The sequence below is a fragment of the Hyperoodon ampullatus genome, assembly GCF_949752795.1.
Source record: "Hyperoodon ampullatus genome assembly, chromosome: 1".
Classification (NCBI taxonomy): domain Eukaryota; kingdom Metazoa; phylum Chordata; class Mammalia; order Artiodactyla; family Ziphiidae; genus Hyperoodon; species Hyperoodon ampullatus.
In genome coordinates this window covers 9,773,036-9,795,735 of record NC_136914.1, presented here as the reverse complement: position 1 = coordinate 9,795,735, position 22,700 = coordinate 9,773,036, and the positions used below count along the sequence as shown (strand labels likewise).

General features: G+C 37.9%; 1 protein-coding gene across 2 annotated transcripts in view; it reads right to left on the bottom strand.

Annotated features, from left to right (window-relative positions):
* Positions 1 to 19,547: 19,547 nt before the first annotated feature.
* Positions 19,548 to 22,700, bottom strand: part of ANAPC10 (anaphase promoting complex subunit 10) — a gene marked incomplete at its 3' end in the record, with an annotated part of 67,780 nt that continues 64,627 nt past the window's right edge. For both annotated transcript variants that reach the window (XM_079697473.1, XM_079697474.1), the window contains one exon: positions 19,548 to 19,778. In XM_079697473.1, coding sequence (XP_079553599.1) covers positions 19,548 to 19,778 — 231 coding nt within the window. The remainder of the gene's footprint in view (positions 19,779 to 22,700) is intronic.

Below are 22,700 nucleotides of genomic sequence, written 5' to 3'. Positions count from 1 at the left end.
GAACAAAAAATTTTGGTAAACTAGAAATACAAAGGACTAGCATTAATCTTATTAAGAGTTTCTAAAACAAACAAACAAAAAAAAAACAACCTAAGCAAACATCATACAAAAGTGGTGAAATCTTGAAAGCTTTTTCATTGGGATCAGAAACAAGATAAGAATGACTGCTCTCAATGTTTTTAATTTAACATCTCAGACTTCAATACATTACAGGAGGACGTAGCTAGTACAATAAGGAAATAAAATAAATAAAAGGTACAAGGAAAGGAAAAGAAGAAATAAAATAGACATCATTTAGAAATGTAAAAAACATCCAAAAGAATCTACAGAAAATTCTAATTAAGAGGTAAATGAGAAAGTTGCTAGATATAAAGTCAAGATAAAAAATCAATTTTATTTCAATTTACCAAAACAAACTTTAAAAATAAATTATCATCCATAATAGCATCAAAAAATATCAAATTCCTAGAAATAAATCTACAAAAGATGTACAAGATGTCTCCCTAGAAAACTATAAAACATCATTGAAAGAAATTAAAGGCAAATACATGGAGTTTTCTGTAACTTAGAAGACAATATTGTAAAGGTGTAAGTTATCAAATTGATCTATAGATTCAAAGTAATCCCAATAAAAATTCTATCCAGTTTGTGTGTGTGTGTGTGTGTGTGTGTGTCCACACGTGCATGCATGTACCCTGATAAGCTGAATTTAAAATGTATATAAAAATAATGAAAAATACCAAGAAGAGTTGAGACTGTTAAGGAAGAACAAGAAGAACTTGATATATCTGATATAAAAATGTATTACAGAGGAGACCTTCAAGATGGCAGAAGAGTAAGACATGGAGATCACCTTCCTCCCCACAAATACATCAGAAATTCATCTACATGTGGAACAACTCCTACAGAACACCTACTGAACGCTGGCAGAAGACCTCAGACTTCCCAAAAGGCAAGAAACTCCCCACGTACCTGGGTAGGGCAAAAGAAAAAAGGAAAAACAGAGACAAAAGAATAGGGATGGGACCTGCACCTCTGGGAGGGATCTGGGAAGGAGGAAAAGCTTCCACTCACTAGGAGCCCCTTCACTGGCAGAGACTGCCGGTGGCAGGGGGGGGAATCTTCGGAGCCACGGAGGAGAGTGCAGCAACAGGGGTGTGGAGGGCAAAGTGGAGAGATTCCCGCACAGAGGATCTGTGCCGACCGGCACTCACCAGCCCGAGAGGCTTGTCTGCTCACCTGCCAGGGCGGGCGGGGGCTGGGAGCTGAGGCTCGGGCTTCAGAGGTCAGAACCCAGGGAGAGGACCGGGGTTGGCTGCGTGAACACAGCCTGAAGGGGCTAGTGGGCCACGGCTAGCCAGGAGGGAGTCCAGGAAAAGGTCTGGACCTGCAGAAGAGGCAAGAGACCATTGTTTCGGGGTGTGCGAGGAGATGGGATTCAGAGCACCACTTAAACGAGCTCCAGAGACGGGCGCGAGCCGCGGCTATCAGCGCAGACACCAGAGATGGGCATGAAACGCTAAGGCTGCTGCTGCAGCCACCAAGAAGGCTGCGTGCAAGCACAGGTCACTCTCCACACCTCCCCTCCCGGGAGCCTGTGCAGCCCGCCACTGCCACGGTCCAATGATCCAGGGACAACTTCCCCGGGAGAACACACGGCGCCTCAGGCTGCTGCAACGTCATGCTGGCCTCTTCCGCCGCAGGCTCGCTCCGCATGCCGTACCCCTCCCTCCCCCCAGCCCGAGTGAGCCAGAACCCCCTCATCAGCTGCTCCTTTAACCCCGTCCTGTCTGAGCGAAGAACAGATGCCCTCAGGCGACCTACACAGAGAGTCGGGGCCAAATCCAAAGCTGAACCCCAGGAGCCGTAGGAACAAAGAGAAAGGGAAATCTCTCCCAGCAGCCTCAGGAGCAGCAGATTAAATCTCTACAATCCCTGCATCTGTGGAATACCTGAATAGACAAAATATCATCCCAAAATTGAGGCAGTGGACTTTGGAAGCAACAATATATATATTTTTTCCTTTTTCTCTTTTTGTGAGTGTGTATGTGTATGCTTGTGTGTGTGATTTTGTCTATATAGCTTTGCTTTTACCATTTGTTTTAGGGTTCTCTCTGTCCTTTTTTTTTTTTTTTTTTTTAATAGCTTTTAGCACTTGTTATCGTTGGTGGATTTGTTTCTTGGTTGGGTTGCTCTCTTCTTGCTTTCTTTACTTTTTTTAAAAATATTTATTTATTTATTTTTGGCTGTGTTGGGTCTTCGTTTCTGTGTGAGGGCTTTCTCTAGTTGTGGCAAGTGCGGGCCACTCTTCATCACAGTGCACGGGTCTCTCACTATCGTGGCCTCTCTTGTTGCGGAGCACAGGTTCCAGACGCGCAGGCTCAGTAGTTGTGGCTCATGGGCCTAGCTGCTCCGCAGCATGTGGGATCTTCCCAGACCAGGGCTTGAACCCATGTCCCCTGTATTAGCAGGCAGATTCTCAACCACTGTGCCACCAGGGAAGTCCTGTTTTTCTTTTTTTTTTTTAATTACTTTTTAACTTTTTAAATTTTCAATAATTATTTTTTATTTATTATTTTAATTATTTTCTTTCTTTCTTTCTCCCTTTTCTTCTGAGCCATGTGGCTGACATGGTCTTGGTGCTAGGCCAAGTTCAGGACATTGGTCCACCAAAGACCTCCCAGCTCCATGTAATATCAAATGGTGAAAGCTCTCCCAGAGACCTCTGTCTCAATGCTAAGACCCAGCTCCTCTCAACAACCAGCAAGCTACAGTGCTGGACACCCTATGCCAAACAGCTAGCAAGACAGGAACACAACCCCACTCATTAGCAGAGAGGCTACCTAAAATCATAATAAGGTCACAGACACCCCAAAACACACCACCGGATGTGCACCTGCCCACCAGAAAGATCCAGCCTCACCCACCAGAACTCAGGCACTAGTTCCCTCCACCAGGAAGCCTACACAACCCACTGAACCAACTTTACCAACTGGGGGCAGACACCAAAAACAACAGGAACTACGAACCTGAAACCTGTGAAAAGGAGACCCCAAACACAGTAAGTTAAGCAACATGAGAAGACAGAGAAACACACAGAGGATGAAGAAGCAAGGTTAAAGCCCACCAGACCAAACAAATGAAGAGGAAATAGGCATTCAGAGTAATTCAGAGTAATAATAGCAAAGATGATCCAAAATCTTGGAAATAGAATGGAGAAAATACAAGAAACGTTTAACAAGGACCTAGAAGAACTAAAGAGCAAACAAACAATGATGAACAACATGATAAATGAAATTTAAAATTCTTTGGAAAAAATCAATAGCAGAATGAGGCAGAAGAAAGGATAAGTGATCTGGAAGACAAAATGGTGGAAATAACTACCACAGAGGAGAATAAAGAAAAAAGAATGAAAAGAATTGGGGACAGTCTCAGAGGCCTCTGGGACAACACTAAACGCACCAACATTCGAATTACAGGGGTACCAGAAGAAGAAGACAAAAAGAAAGGGATTGAGGGCTTCCCTGGTGGCGCAGTGGTTAAGAATCTGCCTGCCAATGCAGGGGACATGGGTTCAAGCCCTGGTCGAGGAAGATCCCACATGCCATGGAGCAACTAAGCCCATGTGCCACAACTACTGAGCCTGTGCTCTAGAGCCCATGTGCCACAACTACTGAGCCCACATGCCACAACTACTGAAGCCCGTGCACCTAGAGCCCGTGCTCCACAGTAAGAGAAGCCACCACAATGAGAAGCCTGCACACCATAATGAAGAGTAGTCCCCGCACGCCGCAACCAGAGAAAGCCCGCGCACAGCAATAAAGACCCAATGCAGCCAAAAATAAAAATTAATTAAAAAAATAAATTAAAAAAAAAGAAGAAAGGGACTGAGAAAATATTTGAAAGGATTATAGTTGAAAACTTCTCTAATATGGGAAAGGAAATAGTTAATGAAGACCAGGAAGTGCAGAGAGTCCTATACAGAATAAATACAAGGAGAAACACGCCAAGACACATATTAATCAAACTATCAAAAATTAAATACAAAGAAAAAATATTAAAAGCAGCAAGGGAAAAACAACAAATAACACGCAAGGAATCCCCATAAGGTTAACAGCTGATCTTTCAGTAGAAACTCTGCAAGCCAGAAGGGAGTGGCAGGACATATTTAAAGTGATGAAAGAAAAACCTACAACCAAGATTACTCTACCCAGGAAGGATCTCATTCAGATTTGACAGAGAAATTAAAACCTTTACAGACAAACAAAAGCTAGGAGAATTCAGCACAACCAAACCAGCTTTATAACAAATGCTAAAGGAACTTCTCTAGGCGGGAAACACAAGAGAAGGAAAAGACCTATAAAAACAAACTCGGGCTTCCCTGGTGGCACAGTGGTTAAGAGTCTGCCTGCCAATGCAGGGGACACGGGTTCAATCCCTGGCCCGGGAGGATCCCACATGCTGCGGAGCAACTAAGCCCACGCACCACAACTGCTGAGCCTGTGCTCTGGAGCCTGTGAGCCACAACTACTGAGCCCACATGCCACAGCTACTGAATCCCGTGTGCCTAAAGCCCGTGCTCAGCAACAAGAGAAGCCACAACATGAGAAACCCGCACATCACAAGAGTAGCCCCCACTCGCCGCAACTAGAGAAAGCCCACACACAGCAACAAAGGCCCAACACAGCTAAATAAATAAATCAATAAATAAATTTTAAAAAAATAAATAAAAAATAAAAACAAACTCAAAACAATTAAGAAAATGGTAACAGGAACATACATATAGATAATAAGCTTGAATGTAAATGGATTAAATGCTCCAACCAAAAGACACAGACTGGCTGAAGGGATACAAAAACAAGACTCATATATATTCTGTCTACAAGAGACCCACTTCTGACCAAGGGACACATACAGACTGTGTGTGAGGGAATGGAAAAAGATATTCCACGCAAATGGAAATCAAAAGAAAGCTGGAGTAGCAATTCTCATATCAGACAAAATAGACTTTAAAATAAAGACTATTACAAGAGACAAAGAAGGACACTACATAATGATCAAGGGATCAATCCAAGAAGAAGATATAACAATTGTAAATATTTATGCACCCAACATAGGAGCACCTCAATATATAAGGCAAATGCTAACAGCCATGAAAGGGGAAATCGACAGTAACACAATCATAGTAGGGGACTTTAACACCCCATTTTCACCAATGGACAGATCATCCAAAATGAAAATAAAAAAGGAAAGGCAAGCTTTAAATGATACATTAAACAAGATGGATTTACTTGATATGTATAGGGCATTCCATCCAAAAACAACAGAATACACTTTCTTCTCAAGGGCTCATGGAACATTCTCCAGGACAGATCATATCTTGGGTCACAATTCAAGCCTTGTTAAATTCAAGAAAACTGAAATCGTATCAAGTATCTTTTCTGACCACAAAGCTATGAGACTAGATATCAATTACAGGAAAAAATCAGTAAAAAATACAAACACATGGGGCTTCCCTGGTGGTGCAGTGGTTGAGAGCCTGCCTGCCGATGCAGGGGACACGGGTTCGTGCCCCGGTCTGGGAGGATCCCACATGCCGCGGAGCGGCTGGGCCCGTGAGCCATGGCCGCTGAGCCTGTGCGTCCAGAGCCTGTGCTCCGCAACGGGAGAGGCCACAACAGTGAGAGGCCCGCGTACCACTAAAAAAAAAAAAAAAAAAAAAAATACAAACACATGGAGGCTAAACAATACACTACTTAATAACCAAGAGATCACTGAAGAAATCAAAGAGGAAATCAAAAAATACCTAGAAACAAATGACAATGAAAACACGACGACCCCAAACCAATGGGATGCAGCAAAAGCAGTTCTAAGAGGGAAGTTTATAGCAGTATAATCCTACTGCAAGAAATGGGAAAAATCTCAAATAAACAATGTACCCTTACACCTAAAGCAATTAGAGAAAGAAGAACAAAACAACCTCAACGTTAGCAGAAGGAAAGAAATCATAAAGATCAGATGAGAAATAAATGAAAAATAAATGAAGGAAACAATAGCAAAGAGCAATAAAACTAAAAGCTGGTTCTTTGAGAAAATAAAATTGATAAACCATTAGCCAGAATCATCAAGAAAAAAAGGGAGAAGACTCAAATCAATAGAATTAGAAATGAAAAAGAAGAAGTAACAACTAACACTGCAGAAATACAAAGGGTCATGAGAGATTACTACAAGCAACTATATGCCAATAAAATGGACAACCTGGAAGAAATGAACACATTCTGAGAAAAGCACAACCTTCCGAGACTGAACCAGGAAGAAAGAGAAAATATAAACAGACCAATCACAAGCACTGGAATTGAGACTGTGATTAAAAATCTTCCAAAAAACAAAAGCCCAGGACCAGATGGCTTCACAGGCAAATTCTATCAAACATTTACAGAAAAGCTAACACCTATCCTTCTCAAACTCCTCCAAAACATAGCAGAGGGAGGAACACTCTCAAACTCATTCCACGAAGCCACCATCACCCTGATACCAAAACCAGACAAAGATGTCACAAAGAAAGAAAACTATAGGCCAATATCACTGATGAACATAGATGCAAAAATCCTCAACAAAATACTAGCAAACAGAATCCAACAGCACATTAAAAGGATCATACACCATGATCAAGTGGGGTTTATCCCAGGAATGCAAGGATTCTTCAATATAGATAAATAAATCAATGTGATACACCATATTAAAAAACTGACAGAGAAAAACCATAGGATCATCTCAATACACACAGAAAAAGCTTTCAACACCCATTTATGATAAAAACCCTCCAGAAAGTAGGTATAGAGGGAACTTACCTCAACATAATAAAGGCCATAAATGAGAAACCCAGAGCCAACATCATTCTCAAAGGTGAAAAACTGAAACCATTTCCACTAAGATCAGGAAAAAGACAAGGCTGCCCACTCTCACCACTATTATTCAACATAGTTTTGGAAGTTTTAGCCACAGCAATCAGAGAAGAAAAAGAAATAAAAGGAATCCAAATCAGAAAAGAAGAAGTAAAGCTGTCACTGTTTGCAGATGACATGATACTATACACAGAGAATCCTAAAGATGCTACCAGAAAACTATTAGAACTGATCAATGAATTTGGTAAAGTAGCAGGAAGCAAAATTAATGCACAGAAATCTCTTGCATTCCTATACACTAATGATGAAAAATCTGAAAGAGAAATTAAGGAAACACTCCCATTTACCATTGCAACAAAAAGTATAAAAGACCTAGGAATAAACCTACCTAAGGAGACAAAAGACAGTATGCAGAAAAGTATAAGACACTGATGAAAGAAAGTAAAGATGATACAAACAGATGGAGAGATATACCATGTTATTGGATTGGAAGAATCAACACTGTGAAAATGACTATACTACCCGAAGCAATCTATAGATTCAATGCAATCCCTATCAAACTACCAATGGCATTTTTCACAGAATTAGAACAAAAAAATTCACAATTTGTATGGAAACACAAAAGACCCCAAATAGCCAAAGCAATCTTGAGAGAGAAAAACGGAGCTGGAGGAATCAGGCTCCCTGACTTCAGACTATACTACAAAGCTACAGTAATCAAGACAGTATGGTACTGGCACAAAAACAGAAATATAGATCAATGGAACAGGATAGAAAGCCCAAAGATAAACCCACACACATATGGTCACCTTATCTTTGACAAAGGAGGCAAGAATACATGATGGAGAAAAGACAGCCTCTTCAATAAGTGGTGCTGGGAAAACTGGATAGCCACACTTAAAAGAATGACATTAGAATACTCCCTAACACCATACACAAAAATAAACTCAAAATGGATTAAAGACCTAAATGTAAGCCCAGACACTATCAAACTCTTAGAGGAAAAGGTAGGCAGAACACTCTATGACATAAATCACAGCAAGATCCTTTTTGACCCACCTCCTAGAGAAATGGAAATAAAAACAAAGATAAACAAATGGGACCTAATGAAACTTCAAAGCTTTTGCACAGCAAAGGAAACCATAAACAAGACAAAAAGAATGGGAGAAAATATTTGCAAATGAAGCAACTGACAAAGGATTAATCTCCAAAATTTACAAGCAGCTCATGCAGCTCAATAGCAATAAAATAAACAACCCAAGCCAAAAATGGGCACAAGACCTAAATAGACAAGAAGATATACAGATTGCCAACAAACAAATGAAAGAATGTTCAACATCATTAATCATTAGAGAAATGGAAATCAAAACTCCAATGAGGTATCACCTCACACCAGTCAGAATTGCCATCATCAAAAAATCTACAAACAATAAATGCTGGAGAGGGTGTGGAGAAAAGGGAACCCTCTTGTACTGTTGGTGGGAATGTAAATTGATACAGCTACTATGGAGAACAGTATGGAGGTTCCTTAAAAAACTAAAAATAGAACTAGCATATGACACAGCAATCCCTCTACTGGGCATATACCCTGAGAAAACCATAATTCAAAAAGAGTCATGTATGACAATATTCATTGCAGCTCTATTTACAATAGCCAGGACATGGAAGCAACCTAGGTGTCCATCAACAGATGAATGGATAAAGGAGATGTGGCACATATATACAATCGAATATCACTCAGCCATAAAAAGAAACGAAATTGAGTTATTTGTAGTGAGGTGGATGGACCTAGAGTGTGTCATACAGAGTGAAGTAAGTCAGAAAGAGGAAAACAAAAACCATATGCTAACACATATATATGGAATCTTAATTAAAAAAAAATGGTTCTGAAGAACCTAGGGGCAGGACAGGAATAAAGACACAGACCTACTAGAGAATGGACTTGAGGACACGGGGAGGGGGAAGGGTAAGCTGGGACAAAGTGAGAGAGTGGCAGGGACATATATACACTATCAAATGTAAAATAGATAGCTAGTGGGAAGCAACTGCATAGCACAGGGAGATCAGCTCGGTACTTTGTGACCACCTAGTGGGGTGGGATAGGGAGGGTGGGAGGGAGACGCAAGAGGGAGGAGATATGGGGATATATGTATATGTATAGCTGATTCACTTTGTTATAAAGCAGAATCTAACACACCATTGTAAAGCAATTAGACTTCAATAAAGATGTTAAAAAATGTATTACAAATCAACAGTAATAAAGAGAGTATGGTTTTGATGCAAGAAAAGACAAATTGGATAGCATAGAGAGCTCAAAAACATACCATACACATATAGACACTTGATTTGAAATAAAGGTGACATTGTAGAGCAATGGGAAATTATGGTCTTCACTGAATGGTGCCGGGTCGATTGGATATCCATATAGGGAAGAAAAAAGTTGAAATATAAGTCCTATCATCTAAGGTGGACTGAAGATCTAAATCTACAACAAAGCAAATAAAGCTTTTAGAAGATAATGTAACAGGATATGTTCATAATGCTCAGGTTGCAAAAGACTTCTTACTGGGCTTCCCTGGTGGCGCAGTGGTTGAGAGTCCGCCTGCCGATCCAGGGGACACGGGTTCGTGCCCCGGTCCGGGAGGATCCCACATGCCGCGGAGCAGCTGGGCCCGTGAGCCTGCGCGTCCAGAGCCTGTGCTCCACAACGGGAGAGGCCACAACAGTGAGAGGCCCGTGTACCGCAAAAAAAAAACAACAAAAAAAAAAGACTTCTTACTGCACAAAAAAACACTTAACATCATGGAAAAGATTAGTAAATTGGTTTACATTAAAAATAAATTCTGTTCATTAAGAGATCCCATCTTTAAGAGAATGAAAAGGCAAACCACAGAGTAGGGGAAAATAGTTACAACATTTATAACTGTCATAGCATTTATAACCAGAATATGTGAAGCACTTTTATAGATCAATAAGGAAAATAAAGACAAAGTTTTTAAATGAGCAAAAGACTAGAATACTTCACAAAAGAGGCTATCCAAATTGGCAACAAACATATGAAAATTGGCTTGACCTGATTAGTTATTAGGGAACAGAAAATTAAAACTACAATAAGGTAACACTACATTCACCAAAGTGGATAAAATTTAAAAGATCAGCAATCCTAAAGATTGGTGAGTACGGGGAGCAGCAGGGCTCTTACTCCCTACTGTTGACATGTGAATGGATACATACACTTTGGAAAGTGATCAGGCATTACTTACAAATGATGGGCATACGTGTACCCTCTGTGCAAGCTACTATATGGCTCTTATATACATATCTAATGGAAATGCACATATGATATGAGTCAAAAGACAGGCACTAGAATTTCATAACAGCATTATTTTGTAATAGCTTCAAATGGGAAAATACAATAACCAACATCAGTAGAGTGAATAAATAATGGTATATTCCTACAATACACTACTAGATATATAGCAGTAAAAATGAACAGACTATAGCTACATGCTACAGCAAATATATATTACAAAAATCATGCTGAGTAAAAGGAAACCAATACAAAAGAAAATAATTGCACATTTGTATATACATATGGATATAATGTATATTATTGTACATTAAACATAGGTAAAACTTAGCTACACTCTTTGATTAGGGGTAGAGGGTAATCTTGCAAAGGAGGAAGGGAATAGTGGTTGAGATGTGACATGAAGAGGGCTTCCGAGAAGGTATGTTACCCGCTGGCATGGACATGGATGTCCACTTTGACCTTACTCATTGAGCTAGTGTTTGGTGCATTTCACTGTATATACGTTATGCTACACACACACACACACACACACTTAAAAAGAAAAAGGCTGGGCTTCCCTGGTGGCGCAGTGGTTGCGAGTCCGCCTGCCCATGCAGGGGACACAGGTTCGTGCCCCAGCCCGTGAAGATCCCACATGCCGCGGAGCGGCTGGGCCTGTGAGCCATGGCTGCTGAGCCTGCGTGTCCGGAGCCTGTGCTCCGCAACGGGAGAGGCCACAGCAGTGAGAGGCCCACGTACCGCAAAAAAAAAAAGAAAAGAAAAGAAAACAAAAAGGCTGGTAAAATTGGCCAAAGATTACATAGATAGGATTCAAGTGCTCATATAATTCCCATATTACTGAGTCACTTCCTTTTAGCTTGCAAATAATAGAAAATTTCACACACACGACCCTTCCATTAAAATAATATTTCCTCTTATTATATTCACTAGCTACACAAAAAGCATATGCAAAATGGTTACTATTATTTAAAACAAGAAACTGTGCTTACACTATATTGTTTCTTCATATGATTAGTATATTTCATGATTCAGTTAACATATCTTTAAAAGGGATTATAGTATGAATTAATACTGTTTCAAAGACTTCATTTCTAAAAGAAGTCTTTCTTGTTTTTGAATCCAAAAGTAATTAGATGTAAGACAAGCACAAATTGGACCCAAAGGAATCAAGTTGTATTTCTACTAATGACTTTGTTTAAACACATAACACGCCATATTCCAAGAACTCAAATTTTTTATAATGGCCACTTGAGAGCCTTATTTGGGGCTATGTATGTATGATTTCTGATGGTCTTGCTTACAAGTGGATTTTTCTAAGAATTTCCTTTATTATCTAAACCTCTGGAATGTAAGGAGGGAACCTGGAACAGTGCATCCAAATTGGGTGGACATTTCCATGATTCCACAAGCATCATCCTCTGAGGAATGCCCTTTGGAAAAGCACAGATTTCCACCCAACTGTTTATCCAGGCAAACTTCTGATAGTCTTCTCTAAGGTCCAATCTTAATTATGTAAGACAAATATTAACTAAATATTTTGACTTAGATAAAACTAGTTTCAAAAAATAGTTTTTAATTCCATAGTCTCCTTCACAACTTATAATGGTGGTGGGTGTTAGGCTGCCCACATTGCATCTTTTCTCCTCCAAAGCTTTAATATAGCATTAAATATAAGAGGAATATAAGGGTATGGGTATAAAACTATAGTTACCCTATACATAACAGGGTAAGATTAAACTTTGACTGCCCTACCTTTCTTCCATCCTATAACTTGATGTTACATAGTTACTAAAGTTAACACCCTGCTTACTGTAGCCTGAATATAACCTCCTCATTCCTTCACAAATGTGTACAGCTTTCCATGCCTAAAATGCTCTCCCATTTTATCTCTCCCCACTTAAATCTACACATTGTTCTGGAACCAGAGTGGAAATTTTGGAACACTTCTTCCCCACTCCTGATGATTCCCAACTAAAAGGAAACTCAGTTCCTTTACTCGGAGCCTCTCTCCACCCCTTTACTCCATCCCCAAGGAGGTAAACATTTGATTTGTAAATATAGGAAGAATAATTGAAGCTACATGGCTCAGTTCCATTCTCCTTCTAGGGAGCTCCCCGACCCATTCAGTGCAACCAGCTATGACATGAATCTTATGGATTCATTATTAGAAAAGCCCATATTAGCTAAGACTTAAAAACACATCCCTCAATTTGTTGTCTATTAGAAAAGGTGATACTTTGACCTTCATCTTCACTATTTCTCAACTTGTACATAACCTAAGAAGAAGGCCTCTTCAGATACCCCTATGTACATGAATTTCTCTCTCTTCCATAAGAACCTTACTGAGTACCCTGGGCATTGGTGATATTTGTCCTTATTAAAATAATACTTATCTGTTTCAGTCAATATTACCTTTTGTTAAGTATGTGTGAATGTCTCTGTGTTCCTAGCTATCATCAGCTAGACTGTAAATTCTTTCTGAATAGGAAACATGTTTTCTACTTATTTGTATTCTACACAGGATATAAGGCATTCAATCGTATAGGTTGATTGTTTGAAAAAACATGCACTAATTTTCTCCTGGAGACTATGTACAGCACAACTGATCACAGCATTGTAGAGTCAACAACTTTATTTAATAGGGATGAGTAATCAAGTATCCTTAATAATGACAAAATGACATGTGGATTATTCCCCTCTAAATATTTCTTTATAAAATGTATTGCATGCTTTCCAGCCTTGGTAAATGTCATATGCCAAACTGTATTTATCTTTCTTCACTGGCACAGTTACTAACATGATCAGCTATGTTATTAGGATAGTATAGGATAGAGAGTACTATTCAGTTGATCAAAATAAAGAAAACTTACCCAACGTGGCTTAAGGAAACAACACTGAGGGGAGACAAGTTTGGAGCTACAAAAATAGTCCTTATCATGAAATTCCAAAGGGCCAAGAGAAAACAGAATAAGAAGTAGCTACCAGCAGCTAAGGGGTTCAGAACTAGAATTAGGAGTAAGAGTGGGTCTAGTAGACTGGCTTAGAACTAGTTGGACAGGGTAAGAGAGCACTGGAACTTCTCATTTAGTGTGATACTCATTTCCTACCTCTGGAAATGTGCATGTGTATTAAAGAACTTACAGGGCAGTTAGCATCTATTCCAGTTTGCAACATTAGAAAGTTTTATCCGGTGTTGTTTCTTTTCTGGTAAGACTGAACTGACCTAGAATGATGTGAATGGGGTGAAACCAAAAGTGATAATTAATGTGGAAAAAGAATCTGCAGGGCTTACAGTTACTGAGTATGTAAAGATGAAGGAGAGGAGTCAAAATTACACCCAAATACCAGTCTAACAGTTGAACATTTCAAGAAAGAAATGATGAATTTTGTTCTAAACAGCCTGGATGATGGAAAAAAATGAAAGAAGACTTCTGAATTTCATGATAAGGACTTCCTTGCATCTCCTATCAGTTAATGAATGCTACCTTAAAAATAAGCACTGTTTTAAGATAAATAGTAAAATTCCTTTCCTTTGTCTTGGTAGACACCTGAGTGTGTTATAACTTAATAGCTGGATGGCTTGTAATCATCCTCCTTTTACTGAGCCTACCCTCTATTTCATTATGTCTCCATATTCATTTAACATGTGATTCTTATAAATTTTAACAGTTGAAAAACAAACAGCTGGCTGAACTCTCTACTTCAGTGTTTTGGATACTTTGCTTCTTGGTAAGTGATCAGTATTTTGATACTGCTATAGTAATAACAGGAAATGATCTGTTAAAATCTGGATCTCCAGCTATAGATGAATGCCAGGGTACAGAGGAGAGCTGGTCTCAGAATAAAGTCTATAAAAACAGTTGGGGGAGTTATTTCTAGGACCACAGGGAGAGAATCATAATTTGCTCTCAACACCGGAAAAGCAAATACATAGCGGAAAAACATCTTATGGTCACCATTGAACTGCATCAGTGGAAAGCTTACGGCCACAAATGCAGTCATTAAAACAACTGAGATGATAAATACTAGAGTTTCAATTACACATGATGTGAACTACCATTTCCTGAAATACCAATTCACTCAGAAAAAGATTTCACAAGCAGATAGAATACCTTTAAGTTGGTGTAATTGTAATTTTGCTTATGTTGGCAAAATAGTAAATTGGTTCTTTTAACCAGAAAGGACAAGAGAAGACAAACAATGGTAGCAGGATTACCCATAGAAAAAAGGGAGGGTACTTTCACATAAAACTGAAACACAGACTGGTTAGTATTACTAAAAAATAATTTCAACTTTTCTTACAAAATTGCCATGGGTTATAGACATTTTCTTAGATTTATAGTGGGGGGGAGTTGTAATTAATTAGCCTTAAGATATGTCCTGTTGGGGGCTTCCCTGGTGGCGCAGTGGTTGAGAGTCCGCCTGCCGATGCAGGGGACACGGGTTCGTGCCCCGGTCCGGGAAGATCCCACATGCCGCGGAGCAGCTGGGCCCGTGAGCCATGGCCGCTGAGCCTGCATGTCTGGAGCCTGTGCTCCGCAACGGGAGAGGCCACAACAATGAGAGGCCCGCGTACCGAAAGAAAAAAAAAAAAAAAAGATATGTCCTGTTAATAGAATAAATCATTATCATGGATAATTAATAAACTAATCCCCGAGGCTTTTTCCTTTGTTGTCTTCCTCTCTCTAACGCTTTCTAGACACCATTGCACAGAGCAGGCCCAACTAAATGGCAGAGCATGAAGCACAGAGAGCTTCCTTGTAGATGGCTGGTAAACAGCCTTGTCCAGAAAACACTTCCAAACACCATACTCTAGGGAGTCATAGTAGAAGTGGGGAAAGTCAAAACAATGTGGGCAAGAGAAGATTAACTTGGTTTAAAAGCTCCACAAAGCAAAAGTGTCTCCAAGTAGCCACAACTACAAAGTATTATTTTCCCTAATGCTTTAATTTAACATATTTTGCAACTTTTATCATTTTTAAAAGGTAATTGAACCAAGAATTCAATTAAAAATGACATATAATATGCCAACATTTTATTAAGAATTTCAAGTAAAATTTTCTAAAACACTAGAAACACCAAATATTTGAGTTATAAAATTTTATACTCATAAAAATTTATACTGTAGTGTATTAATCTGTACTAAACTAGTAGTCATAATGGCTAAAAGAACAGAAGGCATGGTGTCTAAAATTACTTTTCAAGATTGGTCTGTGTTTTAATTGTTGGAACCTTTCAAACAAGAGCAAACGTACAAAACATGACGGGATTCCTAACATACAAATCATCTGTTTCAAATTAATTGTTGTTATTCATGTAAAAACAATGATAGTTTGGATTCGAGAATAGGCTTAAAAAGTGAATAACTAGCTGATATTACAAATAGTCTTTCTTTCTAAAATTCCACCTCCTCCACAATGCCTTCTTTTAGCTTCACCTCTAACTTCTGAATAGGAAGTAACTCTCTCTTTTCCGTCCACCAGTCAGAGATCTTACCAGTCTAACTTCTGATCTGGTTATCGGCGACCTATTATTTCCCCTAGTAGACTATAAGCAACTGGAAAGCAAAGTCTGCATCAGATTTACTTTGGTTTCCTTATTATGTCTAATTCAACATTCAATATCTATTAGTCTTTTTAGAGTTGGGTATTTATTAGCCTTCAGTGAACTGCTGTATTTTAAAATTCCACAGTTTTATACAGAGAGTTCCTTGTGACAGTATTTCCTCAGGTAATAAGCTGATTTTTAAAGTGTCTAATACTTCAATTACATGTATAATTTAAATATTTAAATCTCATAACTGCAGTTTGATCAATACTCAAAAAGTATACTGATTACGGATGAATCCATGAATTTGCTGTCATTGTTTTATTAACTGTTAAAATGGCTTTTCAGTGTTAGTTTTTTATTCTCAGATCCTATACAGTAAGAAATATAACTATGTCAAATCTAGCCTCTTTGGGTGATTCCTATGTGAAACAGGTAGAATAAGCTATTTTTAAATCAGCTTTATTAAGGTATGATTGACATGCAATAAACTGCACATATGTATGATCTGATAAATTTTGGCATATGTCTATAGCCGTGAACCCAGTACCACAGTCAGGATAATGAGCATTTCTGTCATCCCCCCAAATAATTCATGCCTTCTTGCTTCTGTCAGCTCCCCATCCTATGCAACCACTAACATGCTTTCTATCACTTGATGAGTTTGTACTTTCTAGAATTAAAAAAAAAAAGAATCATACACTATATACTCTTTTTTGTGGTTTCTTTCTTTCAGCATAATTATTTTGTAAATGTATCCATGTTGTTGCATGTGTTAACTGTTCATTTATTTTTATCGCTGAGTAGTATCCTATTATATGGATTTACCACAATTTGTTTATACCTTCCCCTATTGATCAACATTTGCATTGTTTCCAATTTTTAGGTACTACAAATAAAGCTGCTATGAACATTCATGTGCAAGTCTTTGTACGGACATATGCTTTCTTTTCTCTTGGGTAAATACCTATACACAGTTATATGTTTAACTTTTTAAGAAATTACCAAACTGTTTTCCAAAGTGGTTATACACTAATTACATCCTCATCAGTAGTTTGACATGAGGTCCATTTCCTCCATATCTTTGCTAACACGTGTAACTGTCTTTTTTTTAACATCTTTATTGGAATATAATTGTTTTACAATGTTGTGTTAGTTGCTGCTGTATAACAAAGTGAATCAGCTATACATAATATCCCCATTTCTCCCCCCACTTTTTTTTTTTTGCAGTACGCGGGCCTCTCACTGTTGTGGCCTCTCCCATTGCGGAGCACAGGCTCCGGACATGCAGGCTCAGTGGCCACGGCTCACGGGCCCAGCCGCTCCGCGGCATGTGGGATCCTCCCGGACCGGGGCACGAACCCATGTCCCCTGCATCGGCAGGCGGACTCTCAACCACCGCGCCACCAGGGAAGCCCCTCTCCTCCCTCTTGCATCTCCCTTCCACCCTGTCTATTCCACCCCTCTAGGGGGACACAGAGCACCGAGCTGATCTCCCTGTGCTCTGCGGCTGCTTCCCACTAGCTATCTATTTTACATTTGGTAGTGTATATATGTCCATGCCGCTCTCTCACTTCGTCCCAGCTTACCCTTCCCCCATCTCGTCATTTTAACCACAGTCATTCTAGTGGCTGTGAAATGGTATCTCATTATGATTTTAATTTGCATTTCACTAACATCCAATGAAGCTGAGCATATTTTCATATGCTTATTTGCCAATCATATGTCTTCTTTGATGAAATGATTGTTTAAATCTTTTGCTCACTTTAATGGGATTGTTTGTCTTCTTCCTGTTAAGTGATAAGAGGAGTTCTTTATATATTCTAGATACAAACCTTTTGTTGGCTATACAATTTGCTCTTTCAAAAGAGAAATGAAACTGTTTCAGATAATTATGTGTTGTTAATGTAATACATGGTCTATCAGAACTTCAGATAATCCTTAAAATAAGGGGAAGCATTACCTCCATAATCCTGGGCTACCAAGTTTTCCCATGCCTAATGAGGTGCTCAGCTGGCTTATGAAAAACAGGGAAAGGGAGTAGAACTAGAAAACATACTGATTTTCCCAACATTCTTCTTAATTCTCCCTAATTTTAGGAGTTTTTTCACAAACTATTAATAGTAGGAAATAACAGACTGGATCAGGTAAATGATAATTAGTCCTCCTCCTTTTTTCTTATAGGCAAATTTTTAAAAAGCAGTTAGCAAGTAGTAACATTATTACTAATAAAACTTCCTGTACTTTTTATTAGATTTCTCTGCCTCTTAGACTAAGACCTTGTTGCTTACATGAATGTTTTCCTTATCAGACTAATGCAGAACATCAATACAGTGCCAAGTGTATATTGCTCTTCTTATTTTCTTGATTCTCTCCTTTTCTTTTAATTCCTATCCATCTGTTTTTCTCCTATCCTTCCCAGCATCTGACATCTACGCTTGGGAGTAATTCACTGATCTCAAATGAGTTTTGGTTACAGACTTTTTGGTAATCATACAGTCACTTACCATGCTTCTTACTTTAAAGACAAGAGAATGAAAATGACAAACTCTTTGTGGAACTCATAGAAAAAAGAGCTGAGATTCTGCTGAGTGAAAAAAATGAAACCTTCATTTTTTATAGCATCCATGTAAATTAGTACTCTGCCAGAATAAATCAAACACATAATTATTTCCTAAACTTTGCTAATTTAAGACTTCAGTCTACCCAGTAATGCAAGAACCTCTGAGGAATCTTTCCCAAACAAGAGCCAATATGGTGGGAATTCCCTGGCAGTCCAGTGGTTAGGACTCCATGCTCTCACTGCCAAGGGCCCGGGTTCGATCCCTGGCCGGAGAAGTAAGATCCCACAAGCCATGCGGCACAACCACAAAAAGAAAAAAAAAGAGCCAATATGGAGAAGTTCTGTCTCCCCCAAAGTAAGGATATGGGGTAGCGGGTGGTGCCGGGGGAGGTATACAGAATCAAATTGACTCATGTTAAACCATGGAAAGAAAACTCATTTAAGGGACTTTAAAATATCTTTATATGTAAAGAACAATTTCATATATTTTTAAAATTTTCATGAGCTACATTATCCCTTAGGGAATGCTTCAGTGTCAGACACAAATTTGAAACTAACTGTTCTATAAACAGCATTAGAATTAGGATAAACAGCAGATTATATTGGCAATCGCTGACGTAATATCAGGATATAGACAACCCTAGGGTTAAAAATATTTCATGGGAGTACAATAATTATGACACAATTAATTACATTCCCCAAATCAGAATGGTTCTCATCACACACTGAATGCTAAGCTTATTTTGACACAGTTTTTAAAAAGGCCTAGTATTAATAGAAGAAGCTTCCTCTGGATAGAAAAAAATAATAATTCTGGCCTATTAAAGATAATATCTATTGGTAAAACATAGTTTTGTTCCCAAACACACAGTAAATCATTACTGTAATGCATGATCACTATATGAAATAATTACATAGTTAGTAAAAAATTGTGTATATCTTAAAAATTTTCAGTTCAACTGGTTTTCTTTTGATATAAGGAAAAATTTAATGATTGGCTCAAATTCATATTAATAATTATAAAATATGTGAGCTTTATTATATGTTAAAGAAAATAAACATAGTATGACCCAAAAGTTATTTATTAAAGTTACAATAAAATACTTTTCGATGCATAAAAAATTGCAAAATAATTGATCCATTTTTCAATAAAGATACCAGATTTAATATTTACTGACAAGATAAAGAGATGTTTAATGACTTTTGTTCTATTTCAAGGTCACCTTATTGAGCGATACATCATGAAATCAATAGTTGTACATCTAGGAAATTTACCAATGGAGCTCTCTTCCACGGGTGTGTATATTTTAATTTGTCTCATGTGGGTATCTCTTCCATTCTGATGATTGGCTAGAACAGCAATCTGTATCATGAATGTGCGAGTTGGCTTCTTATGATTATCAGTTAAAGGAACGTGAATCCAGCCACTTGGTTCCACCAATTCAAGTTGCTGCCAAGAAAAGAAAAGTCAGATTATGTTTTCACCCAATGAATATAACTTATTATAATGAATGTATTCTAAAGTTGACTTATAATTAACATTTTTCTCACTGACAGCATGACAATATAATAAACATTATCAGTTACTGGGCACTTTTACCATGGTCCATTTTTACAGTTGCTAAGCACTTTACATGTACCATTCTTATAGACAAAATAAAAATAGAATTAGTATTAGTTTTCCTTATCAGACTAAAATAGTATTTGTAGAAACGTGTATAAGATTTAGACATGTATAAATGTATAGGGCCAATGAAAAACCATGCTGATACAAGTAAGAAAAGACTCTAAATGCTTAGAACATAATGCTTCTGGTATATTTTATTTCAAGAACTATGCCTAATATATCCAAACTCACATAACAATAAATCAGATTCTATATAAACTACAAGAATATTAACAAAAGAAAATCAGTCATTGCACAAGTATCAGACAAAGCTTTTTTTCTTGGAAAATAGTAAGTGATTTATCTATCTGAATGACAATCTAAACCTAAAATCTAGGTTTTAATGTTTTTCAAAAAGAAATGTCAGATAAACTTTAAAATTTTTTTTCATTTTATTGGGACTCCCCTGGTGGCTCAGTGGTTAAGAATCTGCCTGCCAATGCAGGGGACATGGGTTCGAGCCCTGGTCCGGGAAGATCACATATGCCACAGAGCAACTAAGCCCGTGCACCACAACTACTAAGCCTGCACTCTAGAGCCCGCGAGCTACAACTACTGAGGCCACATGCCACAACTACTGAAGCCAACACGCCTAGGGCCTGCACTCTGCAACAAGAGAAGCCACCGCAATGAGAAACCCGCACGCTGCAACGAAGAGTAAGCCCCTGCTTGCCGCAGCTAGAGAAAGCCCGTGTGCAGCAACAAAGACCCAACGAAGCCAAAAATTAATTAATTAATTTAAAAAATTTGTTTTTCATTTTATTTTTAACCAAGAGTCCAAACTATCCTTCCTTAACAAGGGAAGAAAAATTATAAGTAAAAAAAAAACCTAAATTTCTAAAATTTTTCCTTAAGTTATGAAATAGTTTTTAAAAGATAAATATTGATTTTTAAATTGTCCTAAATATTGGACACAGATGAAAAATATGCATTACAGAAAATACAGGTTTATCTTATCAACCCAGCCCAATGGCAATGAATATCAAAGAAACTAAATCTGGATTCCATGAGTTACTCTAGAAAAACAAGAGACAAGAGACAGAGAAATGGAATACTAAAAAAGGTAGTTATTTTTAGGAAGGAATAATTTCCTCCTTTCAATTACAAAATATAAGAATAAATGAATCTCTACCCTTTATGGTACTGTCAGTCAGTGGCTTTTTATAAACTTCTATTAGCACTAACTTAAAATAACTGAGTCAGAGACCAGATATAGCTGGTTTCTATCACTAACCTTTTAATCATTCAGGCAATAAATAGTTACTGAGTACTTAAAATGTTCAAGGTATTATTGTAAGTATAGTTAGGCACACAAAACATAAATTAGGCCTGACTCACACCTAAAGAGTGCTTAGAGGCAGACAAACAGCCTCTGGTTTCATTCAGCTTCTTCATGTGTAAAGTAAAGGGATTGGACAAGTTTTCATCCAATGTCCTTTTCAGCTCTGACATTCAATGATTCTAAATGAAAGAAGAAAGATGTGGTAGGCAGAATAATAGGCCCCCAGAGATGTCCATGTTCCTCCCCAAATCCCCTGAATACATTAACTTACAATGGCAAAGGGACTTTGCAGATGTGATTAAGTTAAAGATTTGGGGATGGGAAGATTATCCTGGATTACCTGGGTGGGCCCAATATAATCACAGGGTCATTATAAGAGAGACAGTAAGGGAGACGTGATGATGGAAGCAAAGGCTGAATGATGCAACCACAAGCCAAGGGATGTGGGCATCCTCTAAAAGCCGGAAAAAGTAAGGAACAGTTCTCCCTTAGGAGCTCCTAAAAAGAATGCACCTTGCTGACACCTTGATTTTCATCCACTGGATCCATTTTGGACTTCTGACCTTCAGAATTGTAAGATAATAATTGTGTGTTGTTTTCAGCCACTAAGTGTACAGTAATGTTTTGTAGCAACAACAGGAAACTACTATAATAGATACACACAGGAGTTCAGAGGAGGGGGAAAGCAGCTCTGGTTGGGATAATCTATTCTCTAGGTAAATGTACAATAATGAATCTCAGTAATGACCAAAAAGTAAAACTAAAATTCTACTCAACTCCTTACTAATAGAATGTTTTTGACAAATTCAACCACTATTTCTGATAGACCCAATGTTATTTTCAGAGTATTTTTTAAGTGCTTCACTGTACTGGAAGTTATATTAAGATTTTACAGCATATGATTTGGGGCATGATATGTACAGAATTGTAAATGTAGTAAATTATTCAATAAATACTATCAGTAAACTAGTTCTTCAGAACATAAAAAGTTTACTGATCTCAGTCACTAAATGTACATTACAAAGTATGTGTAGCTGTTAACATCTCTCAAATGGCTTCACAATCAACTACATTGACCAAAAGTCATAAACACCAACTTATGTGTCTACTTCAGTTCTACTGTGCCCTGTTTAAAATTCTCAGTCAACTCTAAATAAAGTTATTATTCTGATACTGCCATATTTTAACTTATTTCATGGATTTAAAAAAATTCAAGTACACATGGTAGATATAATTTCAATGTTTTTCTATAACACTTTGATTAAAAGGTTAATATATTTTAAGCAAAATTTATTTACATGATTTTTTATATTTTTAAACAGAAAATTAATGAGAGGTAAAATTTTGCCAATTTAACTTTCTTTTTTTCCCCCATATCTGATCTGGACCTCAATAAATAAAATTTTCATCACCATTAAAATGTA